Source organism: Crocodylus siamensis, chromosome 10 (genome assembly GCF_052110815.1).
Source record: "Crocodylus siamensis isolate JL-2025a chromosome 10, ASM5211081v1, whole genome shotgun sequence".
NCBI lineage: Eukaryota > Metazoa > Chordata > Crocodylia > Crocodylidae > Crocodylus > Crocodylus siamensis.
In genome coordinates, this window is record NC_143404.1 from 1,299,379 (window position 1) to 1,311,906 (window position 12,528).

The following is a 12,528-nucleotide window of genomic DNA, read 5'->3' on the forward strand; positions in this document are numbered from 1 at the left end:
CGTGGTGCCGCACCAGTAAGGGCTGGGAAAGCAAAGATACATCGAGAGCCTGCCTCTTTCAGTGAGCTTTCTTGGCGTGGTGATGTGGAAGGGGAGGCTGGAAACTTTTGTTTTTTAAAGCCCTTAGCAATTTTTTCTTTAAGGTTTATTTTCCGCCTCCCCCCATTTTCTATTGTGTCCAATACATGTGCTTTCATAGGGGCTAAGTACAGACAGTCAAAAAAATCCCGAGGTTGAATGGATGCAATCTTTGCAGGTTAGTCATACCTGTGTAGATTGAACTGACAAGCAACTGAACAGACATTCACTTTTGATCCCAGAAATGCAGCCACATGCCTGCAGTGGCCTAGGCCAGAAGCCGGGGGGTGCTAGAGCACACCTCCCTGCTGGGCTGGAGCTGACAGCTTGGGCCAAAGCTGGCCCACCCATCCTATGAGGGCAGGGTTTATGGAGGAGGTGCAAAGCATCCTGGGATGTTGGGGGACTGTGAATGAACTTGAATCTGGAGGGGGTCTGGCACAGAAGTTCAACAAACCAATTTAACCTAAATCGGTTCAGCCTGATACTGCATCCACCCAGGTTAACTTAAACTGGTTTCAGCTATTTTGAAAGTGGTTTATGTGCACTGAACTTCTGTTGTGTTACAGACTGGAAGCAGTTTCCAATCACTTATACTGGTGTGTAATTTCTGCCCCTAGCCTAAAAATCTTGCAACAATGACTGCTTTTCTCAAAGTGCCAGCTCCTGGAGTCAGCTGGGCTTCATTTTTTTTAAATGACACATTTCATTGTAAGAAGTAAATATCTAGGTCCTCAGGAAAAAAGCTTGTAAGCCTGAAAATATCAAAAGGGAAAAAAGAAGAACCCTCTGCTGATTTAAAAAAAAAAAAAATCATGATTTTTAATCCAGTCTTTTGATTTCTTGGGGGGTCTGATTCATTCTTCTGAACACTTGGGGGCGGTAGCACTGACTTCTTTTTTTCCATCAGTTTTTTTTAAAAAATGTATGGGAACTTTTTGCAGTGCGTTTCATTCACATAAGAGAGATGGCTGCATTTCTGAGCAGCATTCCCGGTTCTTCAGTGTTTTGTTGCCAACTCTTTTCTTTGGGGATTTTCATTCTTGAGATATAGGGGGGAGGGTGTTAAGAGTTGTGCTCAAAACTCACACAACAGACAAACTAGAGATGACCACAAAGGGCCAGTGACTTTTGAAGGAATGTTATTACATTTCTTTTCTTTTCCTTTTAATATTTTAAGCCTACTTTTAAATTAAAAATCAGAAAAAATAGCTTTTGAAAAAAGTGTTTGGTTGTCATTCAGGAGGAAAAAACCCCTCTTTGGTCTGCAAAAATTGAAAAAAAATTGCCAAAAAAAGTTTTTATAAAAAAACAAAACAGAACAAAAAAACCCCCAAACCAACAAAACCCTCAAACCATTATTACAAAGGTTTCATCTTAAGTTTTCATCCAGTGTGCCTTGCCATGAAACATTGACTCGCTCCAATAAACAACCAGTGACGTGCTCTAAAATCAAGGCAGTCGGGCTCCCTTCAGCACAACAGCTGTGGGGTTCAGCCCATTCTATTAAATGTAAAGGATTTCTTCTCTTCTGTTACGTGCGTAAGGCTTTTCACCAACCCCACCATCCACCCCACTGCTCTCCTGCCCCCGTGGCATGCTTCCCTCCAGGCAGGCCTCCTCGAAAGTCACGGGAAAGCTCGGGTAATAATAAGGCAAAGGTAGAGGGGCTCTGGAGATTCCTTTAAAGTCTTTCCACTAGGGTCTTGCCCTGCTTCTAGACACAACCATCTCATTTCCCGCAGACCAGGGACCATTTGCCTGGATGTCCCAAGTGTTTGTTTGGCTCCTACAGCTGCTCTGCAGAGTAAGTGGCTGACCTTTTCACAGCCCTTTTCTGAGAGGGCAGTCTGGGCTCAGGAGAGGGCATGGCAAGATGGGGGTGGATATTGCCACAGCCTTGAGCAATGATGGAGAATGTGCCCACTCTGTGGGCGCGTCTGCACGTGCAATTGATGCTATTTGGCTTTACTGTGCAATTAATTTACTGCGCAGTAGACTAAGCCTGCATGTGTAGATGGTGATGCTTTACTGCACAGTAGAGCGTCTCATGTAGCCACAGCCACTGTTCACTAGCCACCAAAATGAGGGTAGTGTAACCACCGTAGGGCAGCACTGGGCACATGAAATAACCACTCTCTAGAGCAAGGGTGTTGGCACACACTCACAGCTACTCTGAGGGTGCAGACATATGACACGTAAATGGACTTTGCAGTGAAAATGGGAAGAGCATGCACAGCATTACTACAGGGTAAGTCACTTGATTCTGGAGTGACGTTACCTCTGGGAACAATTGGACTTAACTTTACCTGGGGTAAAATTAGGCTAGTATAGTGTGTTCACAGCTCTCCTCCGTTCCATCCCTGGGTGGCTGTTTGTTCGGTGCAGACACGTTATTATCACCATCTTCCCTGCCACCTAGTGGCAAGGTCTTGCAATACATCTACCATGGGAGAGGGGGCCACGTGTCCACTGAACGTAGCGGTGTAATTTTACTCCAGAGTAATATCTGAGAAAATTATCTGGCAGCAAACGTGTCATGGTCCATCAGATACCCACATTTACCTTCATCTTCGTGTGCATTGCACACATGGTAGGCGTGCTGTGCTTCATTGCAATGCTCTTTGTGTGGTCTGGAGCTGGTATAGACTTGCCTGTTGTGCAATCATTCCTGTTTGCTCCAGTAGTGAAAAGCAGGTTTGCACAGAGTTGCACTAGAAATGCACCATCACACACATGTACATGATGGTGAGAGACTTGGGATCCACATGTTTAAATGGCATGTGTTCCACTGCACACCTAGAGTCCAAGTGCTCAATAGATTTAACCTTTGCCTACCTTACTGTAATGGTCTTTGTCCAAACCTTCAGCAAATCCTCCGTTTGTAAAGTGTGTGTTAGTCAGGCACCGTTGTGACCACCGGAGTATAAAACCTTCATCTGGCGTGTGCTGGCTTGAGCCGTCGCACTAAGCCAGGCTTAATGTTCATAGAAGGAAGCAAGTGCTTGGCGTGTATGACAACTGAGATAATGTTGTTATGGCTGAGAAGGAGAACGCTTGTAAATATTGTTGTCACTGGCTTTTATGTGGGTTACATCAAGATTGTATTCAAACATTGACAGGTTAATTACACGTTTCAAAGCTTTGTTTACTGAGATCCGAGAGGAAAGTGTTATTAAAGAAGTGTTCGGCTTGTAACAGTGCTTTTCCCCCCCCCATGTTTTCTTCTAGCTGATTACTCCTCATGCAATCCGAGTTCAGACGCCTCCCCGACACATCCCTGGTGTGGTAGAAGTCACATTGTCCTACAAATCGAAGCAGTTCTGCAAGGGAACGCCTGGGAGGTTCATTTACACCGGTAAGAATGCTTTAGCACCAGCTGCAATGTATAAAACGAGGGCAAGCAGCGGACCCAACTCCCAGCTGCTGGGACTGCCACACCTGTGTTTTATTGCTATCACTTGCAACTTCATAGTAAGGTTTGATTTTTAGCGAATGGGTGGCTATAGGTCATTGCAAAAATGCACTTTTTTTGGAACGGGGATCATTTGTATATTTGCTTCCTCCAGGAAGGAGAAAATAAGAGATTATTTCATTATTATGGTGATGCACAGTGGGTCCATGCCTAAACAGAGTTGCAAAGGCCTAATGAAGAAGCACAACGAGCCAGCACAAGCAAGGCTGTCTCTTCGTGGCTGAGACCCTCAGCTATGCACTCTCCTCTGACGCCGTCAGAGCAATGCAATCCAGTGTGTCCACGTCGTCGGATCTCTCCAAGCATAAGCGTGCTGGCCTGCCCACATCTACTGTGTGGCACCACTGTGTTTACCTCTGCCTTCTAGGAAAGCTGGGCAGCTGTCCCGTTCACGACTGTGGATGGCAGTGCATTTGGGGAGACTCTTCCATGCAGAGATCTCATGGGAGGACTGGTTAAGGGTTTTATTTTCCCCCTTAAAATGCATGGCCATGGGGCATCCCACATAGTTAGGAATCATGTGAAACCGCATTGTGGAGGGATAAGGACTGGATTTAAATACAGTCAAGCAGTATCCTAGCCATCCATTTTATATATATATATATAAACTATAAAATAATATATATAAAATAATCTCTATTTCTAGATAGATAGATATCTATATCTATCTAGATAGCTATATATATATATATATAGATCTAGATATATATAGAGAGAACTAGATAGATAGATCAATCAATATGTGTGTGTATATATAAAATGGATAACCCGTGGTACCAGCCTAGCTATCCATTATAGATAGATAGAGCGATCAGTGGCTCCCAATCTTGGGGTGTGACCCAAAGTGGGGGTCCGCCCCTCGCTCCACCCCTCCTGCCTGCGGGGCTCTCCCAGTGCGTGGTCCTTGTGGCTCTTGCTACCTGCTGCCCCCACGATCCCAACTCAGCCCAGGCTCTGTTGGCGCTACTGGGCATGAGTGAGTCGGGGGTCACGACCCAGATTTAGGGTTGCAGCAGAAAAAGGTTGGTAGCTACTGATATAGATAGATATAGATATAGTTATATAAATAAATATCCATTATACAGATAAATATGATATATAAATATATATAAAATAGAGATTATTTTATATTTATTGTATTATTTTATAGCTTTATATGTATATTTTATAGTTTTATATATCTATATTATGTGTGTGTGTGTATATATGTGTATGTGTATATATGTGTGTGTGTGTGTGTGTGTGTGTATATGTGTATATATAGATATATATATTTATGTATATGTGTATGTGTATATATATATATATATATATATATATATATATATATATATATATAAAAATAAAAAACCTATGGTGCCAACCTCTTTGGAGACACTTTACAAAAGTTAGGAAGTGATACTTCCTCTCGACTTGGCGCTGGCGAGACCCCAGCTGCAGTCCTGTGTCCAGTTCTGGGCGCTGCGCTTCAAAGAAGAAGTGGATGATTTTGCAAGGGTCCAAACAAGGGCCACAAGGGTGATGAAGGGCTTGGAGGACAAACCTTATGGGGAAAGACTGAGGGATCTGGGACTGCTCAGCCTGGGGAAGAGAGGACTGAGGGGGCCTTGGTGGCCGTCTATAAGTATGTAAGGGATGAATATTAGGAGCTGGGAGAAAAACTGTTCACTAGGGCAGTCCAGGGGAGGACAAGGAGCGACGGCCATGAACTGTCAGAGGATGGTTTCAGGTTGGATGCAAGGCAGAACGGGTTTACGGTAAGGGTGCCCAGAATCTGGAATTGACTTCCCAGGGAGGTGGTGCGGTCCCCAACTTTGGGAGTCTTCAAGAGGAGACTGGACAGATGCCTTGCTGGGATCATTTGATCTCAGCAGTACTCCGGCCCAGAGCAGGAGCAGGGGGTTGGACTTGATAAACTTTCAAAACCCCTTCCAGCCCTTCATTTCTATGATTTCCATTGCACTGGGCTCTATCACATTTATCCCTAGACCTGTCTCTGGGGTGTCTATACAGGACTGTATACTCCTTGGTTCCTTGCTGTGTTTGTGGGTTGTGGTAAATCCTGAGCTGTGGCAGGTCTCCTGAGCTCCCAGAGAAGGTTAAATATAAGAACTATTCAAAAAGCTCCTGGATATGAACTACTCACCAAGCCCGCAGTGGCCTGTGTGGGGCTCTTGATGCACATACACCGTCATATATGCATGCACGTGTGTGGAGGGTGTATTATCGGCTGTGTTGGTACAAACAGGCAAGCTCCGTTCCCGTGTGATTTCACTGATGCAGAATGGTTTGCATAATGGTGCCCTGCAGAGACATGTTTGTGCTTCGTCAGGGTTTTTAGTTAAATTGGGCCCGAAATGTTCACATCAGGTCTTCTCTGCCAAGGTGCAGGTGATCGTTGGGTCTTGGACTACGGTTAGTAGGAGTGCTAGCGTTTGAATGAATCGGCAGAAAAGTCAAAGCATGTGCTTTATTCAGATGGTTTAATTAGTCATTGAAGCTAAATAAATATTAACAAGAGCAAAGGATAAGCAAGGGTTCCCGTTGTTGGATGCTTATATGGACAGTTTTCACTAGCTGAGGACGTGACCCAGAGAATCCTAAATAGTTTGACTAAAAAGTCTGTCTCAGTCTCATTTTTCACTCCCGTGACTAAATGTTATTTCACCGTTCTCCGGTCATAGACTGTTTTGTCTCGGGCAGATGGGATATGTAGATTAAAAAAAAATAAAGAAGGCAACCCAGTCCCCAAATATTCTTTGCAGGGGAAACTTTCATGTCTCCCTTCTCCATGTGAAGAAGCAGAAAAAGGACCAAGCCCAATTGGTTTTGATTCTGGTTTTCCAAATCACCTTTAATTAAGTCCTTTCAAGAAGAAAGAGGCACATTTTGGGCTATCTGTTCAAAAGCAGAAGAGTGACTTGATATGACTCAATTGTTCCAGGCATTAACAGTGTTCCCATTTAGTTTATTGCTTTATTTGTGCCATTTTCAGCTTAACATTTTTTTTGTTCAGGGAGTGAAAATGATGAGGAACGACGCAAAAATGACAGCTGGATTCAAAGGCAGATTCCCTTAATTGTATATATGCCATAAAAATAGGACAGATGTATAAATTCTCTTCTGACCAGCATCATACCCCACATATTACTCCTTTCTCTGTCCTTTTATAGACAACTTATGAAACCTGGCCTGCTTTTCTTTTTTTTTTAAAGAAGGCGAACCTGAAAATAAAATAAAAACAATTAATGCATCTGACCTTTAGAAATGCCTTCCAGCCCTTTAAACAAAATGCAGGTTCAGTGCATGCCTGCCGATTAGTTTTAGTTAATTGAAAATTATAGGATTGACCCAAGAGGAAAATTTTGTTTGCACTCCAATCACTTTTACAAATTAAGGAAAATTACCACAATTTTGTTTAGCTAAGGTTTCACACTGAGTTCACGAAATTAGCTCAGCCATCCCAACAAAGTCAGCATTTTGTTAGTGAGCACTAGGAAAAAAAAAATAATAATAGTCTACGGTGGTGTACAAACGAAGCATAGGAAAAGCTATGATGCTTTATAGAACTAGGGCAAGTGTTTTTAATTAGGATTATTGGTTCATTGTAAGTTTTGAAGAACAATCAAACTAGCAGATTAGCTGTTTCTTTTAAAGCTAGAATTTCTTGCCATTCATTTTTCCCATGAGAACTTGTTTTAACTCCCACATAGTGCTATTTTCTTTCTTTCTTGCTTGCTTTTTACAAGGCTCATTATGGGCCTGCAGGAACTGGACCAATTGGAAGTGGCGATGCTGTCACATTCCCCAGCGTCGCTCCAATCGGTGGGAGCGTTTCACCGTGTTCATCGGGGTACTCGGTGTCCTGGAACATATTACAAAACCACAGAGGCCGAGTGTTTTTTTGGCTGAAAACATTTCAGCATCACTTGTGCTTATTTGCCCTGCTCGAGAAGGGAAGAGGGAAAAAAAATAAATAGAGGAGGAGGAGAAAACCCACCAACCCAGGGAGTCGATCAAGCATGGTTTCCTTTCTAGTGAGAATGTCCCTGCTCGTTAATGGGCCCATTTTGTGGTCAGGTCTCATTTAGAAGAAATTATTTTTAATCAGTGTTCAACAAAATACCCCCTCAAGCCACCTGGCTGTAAACTGCTTGTTTTCCCTTACTGTTAAGTACTTAAATTCTTAGAAGAAAATACCCAGTGACCCATTAATTTTAGCCCTTTTTTTTCTCCCCTCTCCCTTTATCTGCAGACAACTTAGTAACTTGATCTCTGAGCCCATGTGCCATGTAGGGATCAAGGTCACATACATAGGGAGAAATCCTAGCTTTCAGAGGTATTTTTGAAAGAAGTACACCCATGGTGACTGTGTGTTTCCAGGGAAATGTAGATTTTTATTTTCACTCTTAAAAGCATGTCATTAGCAGACACTTACAAAGCAATTATTGCTTAGGTTGCAGGGTTTAAAGTTCCTTCAGGTATACTGTTTATTAGGAATTGAATAATGGAAAATACCAAAGTGCATGCATCTTGCGAGTCGGGCTTCAGCTTCTCGGATGGCACGGTGACTATACCAAGGAGCTGATCACCTTTTCCGTACAGCGCCCTTCTTTCACGGCACTTTCCCAGTGTTAATAAATTAAGCCTTGTGTTGCACCTTCTTGTTCAGGTAAGTCCCATGATGCCCATTGGATAAGTGGGGAAGACTGAGGCAAGGCCCCGTTACAGCTCACTGAATGGTGCTGTTCATCCATGGGGTGTATGGACACTGGGACTCGAGTGGGATTGCATGCATGGAAATGAAAGCAGATTTTTGTTTGCCCCAAACTGTATAGGGTCTATGCAAGGTCCATTATTCTTTATTTCCTATCAGATGGTTAAAACTTTGCAGCTCTTGTTTCCAAACCGAAGCAAGGGATTGGGAGAGAGGCAGCAGCAGTCTTGGGCTCTGTTTGTAGCTTTGGGCCTAAGCGTATGACTGTAAAGATTTAGGATTGATCTTCAGGGTGGCCTGAGTCTTCTGAGATGTCCTTCCCCGCCTTATATCCCCCCTTGTAGCCATCCGTATCGTGTTTTTAATTGCAAAGCAAGAGCCCTTTTAGGAGTCGCTCTCTGGCCCACTTGTCTCTTCTTCGGGCTTGCCTTTACTGAACGGCGGGAGAGGAGGGTTGGGTGCAGAAGGCTGGAAGCCAGGAACAGGGTGTGCCAGGGTTGCAGCTGGTGGATCTCCTCCGCTTGTAGTCTGCACGCCCAGGTAACTTCCACGCGCCCGGCAGGGGTGAGGGGGTGCGCCGTGTCCGATCTGCAGGGACCGCAGCGCTTCCAGGGTCAGGATGGACTGCTGCGGGTGTGGGTGGAACTGGGGCGGTTACAAGACAGATGGTAGGTAGTTGTAGAGTTAAAATGCATCCCGACAACGCATGCCTCGAGATAGTGCCGTCATTGCACAATTAACTCAGGCTCTTATCCGAGTGTTGCCCCCAATGCCTTTTTTGCAGTGTAGCTGCTCACACGCCCCGGCGAGGGTAATGCAGTCCTGATCACCCAAAAGTAAGCCTGGAGTGAAGACACGCAATCGCTGCAATTTCAGTCGTGTCATCTAACCCCACCTCGTATCGTCCCCCACCCCTGAAGCGCGTGTTGTAACGCATTCAAGGAACGTCTCCAGGACGCTTTAAAAACTTGGCCCTTAAGTGCAAAACTGGCGATGTATGCTGTTGCTCGGGTCCGGGAAGGTTTGCTGCAGGCAGGGACTGCTCGCACATACATCTCCATGTCTCGAAACCTTCGAGCCTGGGAGATTTCATGGATTCTTTTGCGGGAAAACTCTGCTCTTCTCAAGAAGGCGCCGATGTCTTTCACAAGGCTCAGAGGAGACATAATCAATGAAGCAGCCTGCTTTCAGAAAAGAGGGTTTCTGGAGCTTGTAGACTGAAAAAAAAAGGATGCTGAGAGACAGACTGGCTGTCAGGAGGGGCTGAGAGCCCCGCTGGAGCCTGTAGCTCGATCCCTTTGGGAGGGCGCTTAACCCTCGTGCCAGCTAACTTTGGCCATAACCGTATTATCCAGTGGCTGCTCCAAAATGTCAAGTCGAGAGGCAGGGGATCTTAGTACACAACCTTGTATTTGAACCATGCCCCATTTGGGTGCACTTATTATTAAATCCTGAACACTTAAGTAGTTGATGAGTACAAATGAGGAGAGAACGCCATCTTGGAGAGAACGGCGTGGTAAGAAAAAGGCTGGCGTTTTCGGTGCTGCCGTGGGCTTTGCTCTGACCTGCCTGCGTGTTAAATTCTTCTGCAGGAAAATGCTTGGGTGTGAGGTCTGGTAGGCAGCAAGCAAGTGCTATATGTCATTAATACCAAGTTGTATCTCTGCCTTCAGCAAGTCAACCTCGATAGGGGTAAGAGAATGAAAAGCATCAAGTGTTCAGGTTTTAAGTGCCACAGGGAAACTAAACTGAAGTCAAGAGTTGAGGCTAGACATGGGGTTGGTTGTTCTCGCCTTTCCTTGCGCTGTTCAGCATGAAACGGAGACATGAGGTTGCAGCCGTGATTAAACTGTAGTGCAGAGCTCCACATTTAAGACCGTTGTGCTGTTCCTAGTCTCCTGGGAGCTCGGATGAGGTCTGAGAACAGGTGATAGCATAATCATATTAGGAAAAGGAGAAATAAACCAAGTCCATGTAAACAATATTTTTTAAATTGGGGAATGGTATTTGCTTCTCTTGTTTATAAAGACAAAATAGGGGAAAAAAAAAAACCAACCCAAACTTAATTAACACATTTTTAAAACATTTTTTGCCTGGTTACAGAGTTACCTGATCCCTCTCATCAGATCACAAGGAAAATTTTTAATTCTGAAATAAGCCCTTGCCACAGGAAGGTGGGAAGGCCCTAGTTTTTCACACAACTCGTCTCTGCCTCTAATAGCTTGTGCAGCAAACATCTGGTTGTGGGAAGACTCTCCCAAGGCAGCTGTTACTCTGCCGTGTCAGGACTTGGTTAGAGAACCACGAAAGTTTCCTAGGCACTGGTCGAGTCCAAGAATGGATTTTCCTTCTCTGATGCAGGGCAGAGCGTGGAGAGTTTCCCCCGTGCTAGAGGCCCACCTCACAACCACGGAGGGATGTTATCTCCACTGCGTGGGATAGTTTAAGTGACTTGCCCAAGGTCTCCCAAGAACTCTGTGGCAGAGTTGGGAACCAGACCGACGTGTCTTAACGTGCTCTCCACTAGCCTTTCCACTCAGCTTGTGCTGGTCTATGGGTGGACTGCACGTTTAAACCTACTGCTAACGCAGCATTTAACCCAAACACGCTCCTCTGCTGGATATGGTGATCAGGAGCTGTCATCCACATAAAATAACTCCAGCATTTATTATTTGTTTTGCTGGGGGGCGGTTTAAAACATTTTAAAGACTTCCACAGTGGAGCAATAAATTGGCTGAGTTACTGGGAGGAGACTGAGGGGTCTGCAGACGTTCAGGGAAGTTGAAGGGTGGGCTGACAGGGACACTTACAGGCGGCAAGGAGGTGGGGGAGGTAACCAGGAGAAACCCTTTTGTGTGCTCATCTGCTCCCCGAACCCCGCTCTCTCTGGTGTTTGTTAAACACTGGCCTCACTATAATGCTCTGCAAAAAACAGCCACTAAAAGTAGACCGTGTACCTGTAGGACATCTGCAAAATGGAAGCAATTACAGCTGTCGTCAGAATAAAGCGGGCTGTGAAGGAAACATATTATTTTGCATATTTTATGTATAAGCTTTTCAAGAAATATGACCTTTATTTCCTAGTTAGAGGGGAGTGCAATCAGGGTCGACGCAGCAAAAGGGAGCTGGATCATTAAAAAGAATATTTTCTCTTGCATTAGAAGTCTAAATGGGCGCTAGGCCTTATTCACAACCTTGGCTTTTTTCCGTCTGCCCCGAGTTAATAAGTGATAAGGCCAGAAGAGAAATAAATCACTGAAATCCCTGTCCAAAGAAAACATATTGACTACAGCCAAGCAAATAACAGCCCATAACCAATGGTCCCATTCATCATTCATGTAATAGGGATATAAAGTATTTTCTACCTATGAAACCGTAGACTAGGGAAAAGGCTGATAAGCCCCCGAACTAAGCTATGTGATTTGATTATTAAAGGACATGAACTATTTGTCACAAAACTTTAATCTTTAAGATGTGTTGCCATAGTTAAACTATAAATTTGTGGTAAAGGATTAGAAAGCTATTAACGCTAAAGGTATAAACTAGACTTTGTAAGTATTCCTGCAATTGTTATGCAACCCTGTAGACCCTGGAAACTCTAACCTATTTAATGTGATATAACATAGTTATCTGACCTTCAGAGCCAATAAACCATTTGGTGCTTTTCAAGCTCCATACTTACCCCGTGATAAATTGATCCACCGGTTTGCAAAATAAGTCTAGGAAATTCCTCCTTTTATTCCTGCCCCCTCTCCAAAAATCCCGTCCATCTCATACCCCTGCTTCAAAGCTCTTACCCTGCATTGAAACTACTCCTCTCTTTTTTATTCTGCCGTTATTTTGTGGCAGTTGCTAAGCCGTTATTGCATCTTCTAAAAATGTGGTCAATAAAACAAAGAGCTGAGGTATATAAAAAGCCTGCATTGATTTAAGTGCCCTCCTTTTGCTACAGTCCTTCACTGACCAGTGTTTTAATAGCTGGATATGCAAATGGTGCGAGTGCCCTGTCTACCTTTCATATAGCAAGGGGTATTGGCTAGCCAGTATGTAATTCTGTCCCCTTCGTGTCCGCGCTGCCCTGGTCCCCAAAAACTCAGGCGGTCTTACATAGCACTTCAAAACCTTGGGGCAGAGATTTTAATAAGGAAAATCACCCTGTTTTTGCACTGATGCTGCCTACCTTGTTCTCCTTGGTGTTGGACCCACGTCCTTCAAGCCCTGCCCGGGGCCCCTGTGTAGTGTTACTGTGCACCATCAA

At 44.3% G+C, this 12,528-nt stretch overlaps 1 protein-coding gene across 9 annotated transcripts in view; it reads left to right on the forward strand.

The window, feature by feature from the left end:
* EBF1 (EBF transcription factor 1) overlaps positions 1-12,528 on the forward strand; it is a 300,604-nt gene that overhangs the window by 224,253 nt on the left and 63,823 nt on the right. For all 9 annotated transcript variants that reach the window (XM_090020868.1, XM_090020873.1, XM_090020871.1 and 6 more), the window contains exon 10: positions 3,310-3,436. In XM_090020868.1, the coding sequence (XP_089876994.1) occupies positions 3,310-3,436 (127 nt within the window). The remainder of the gene's footprint in view (positions 1-3,309; positions 3,437-12,528) is intronic.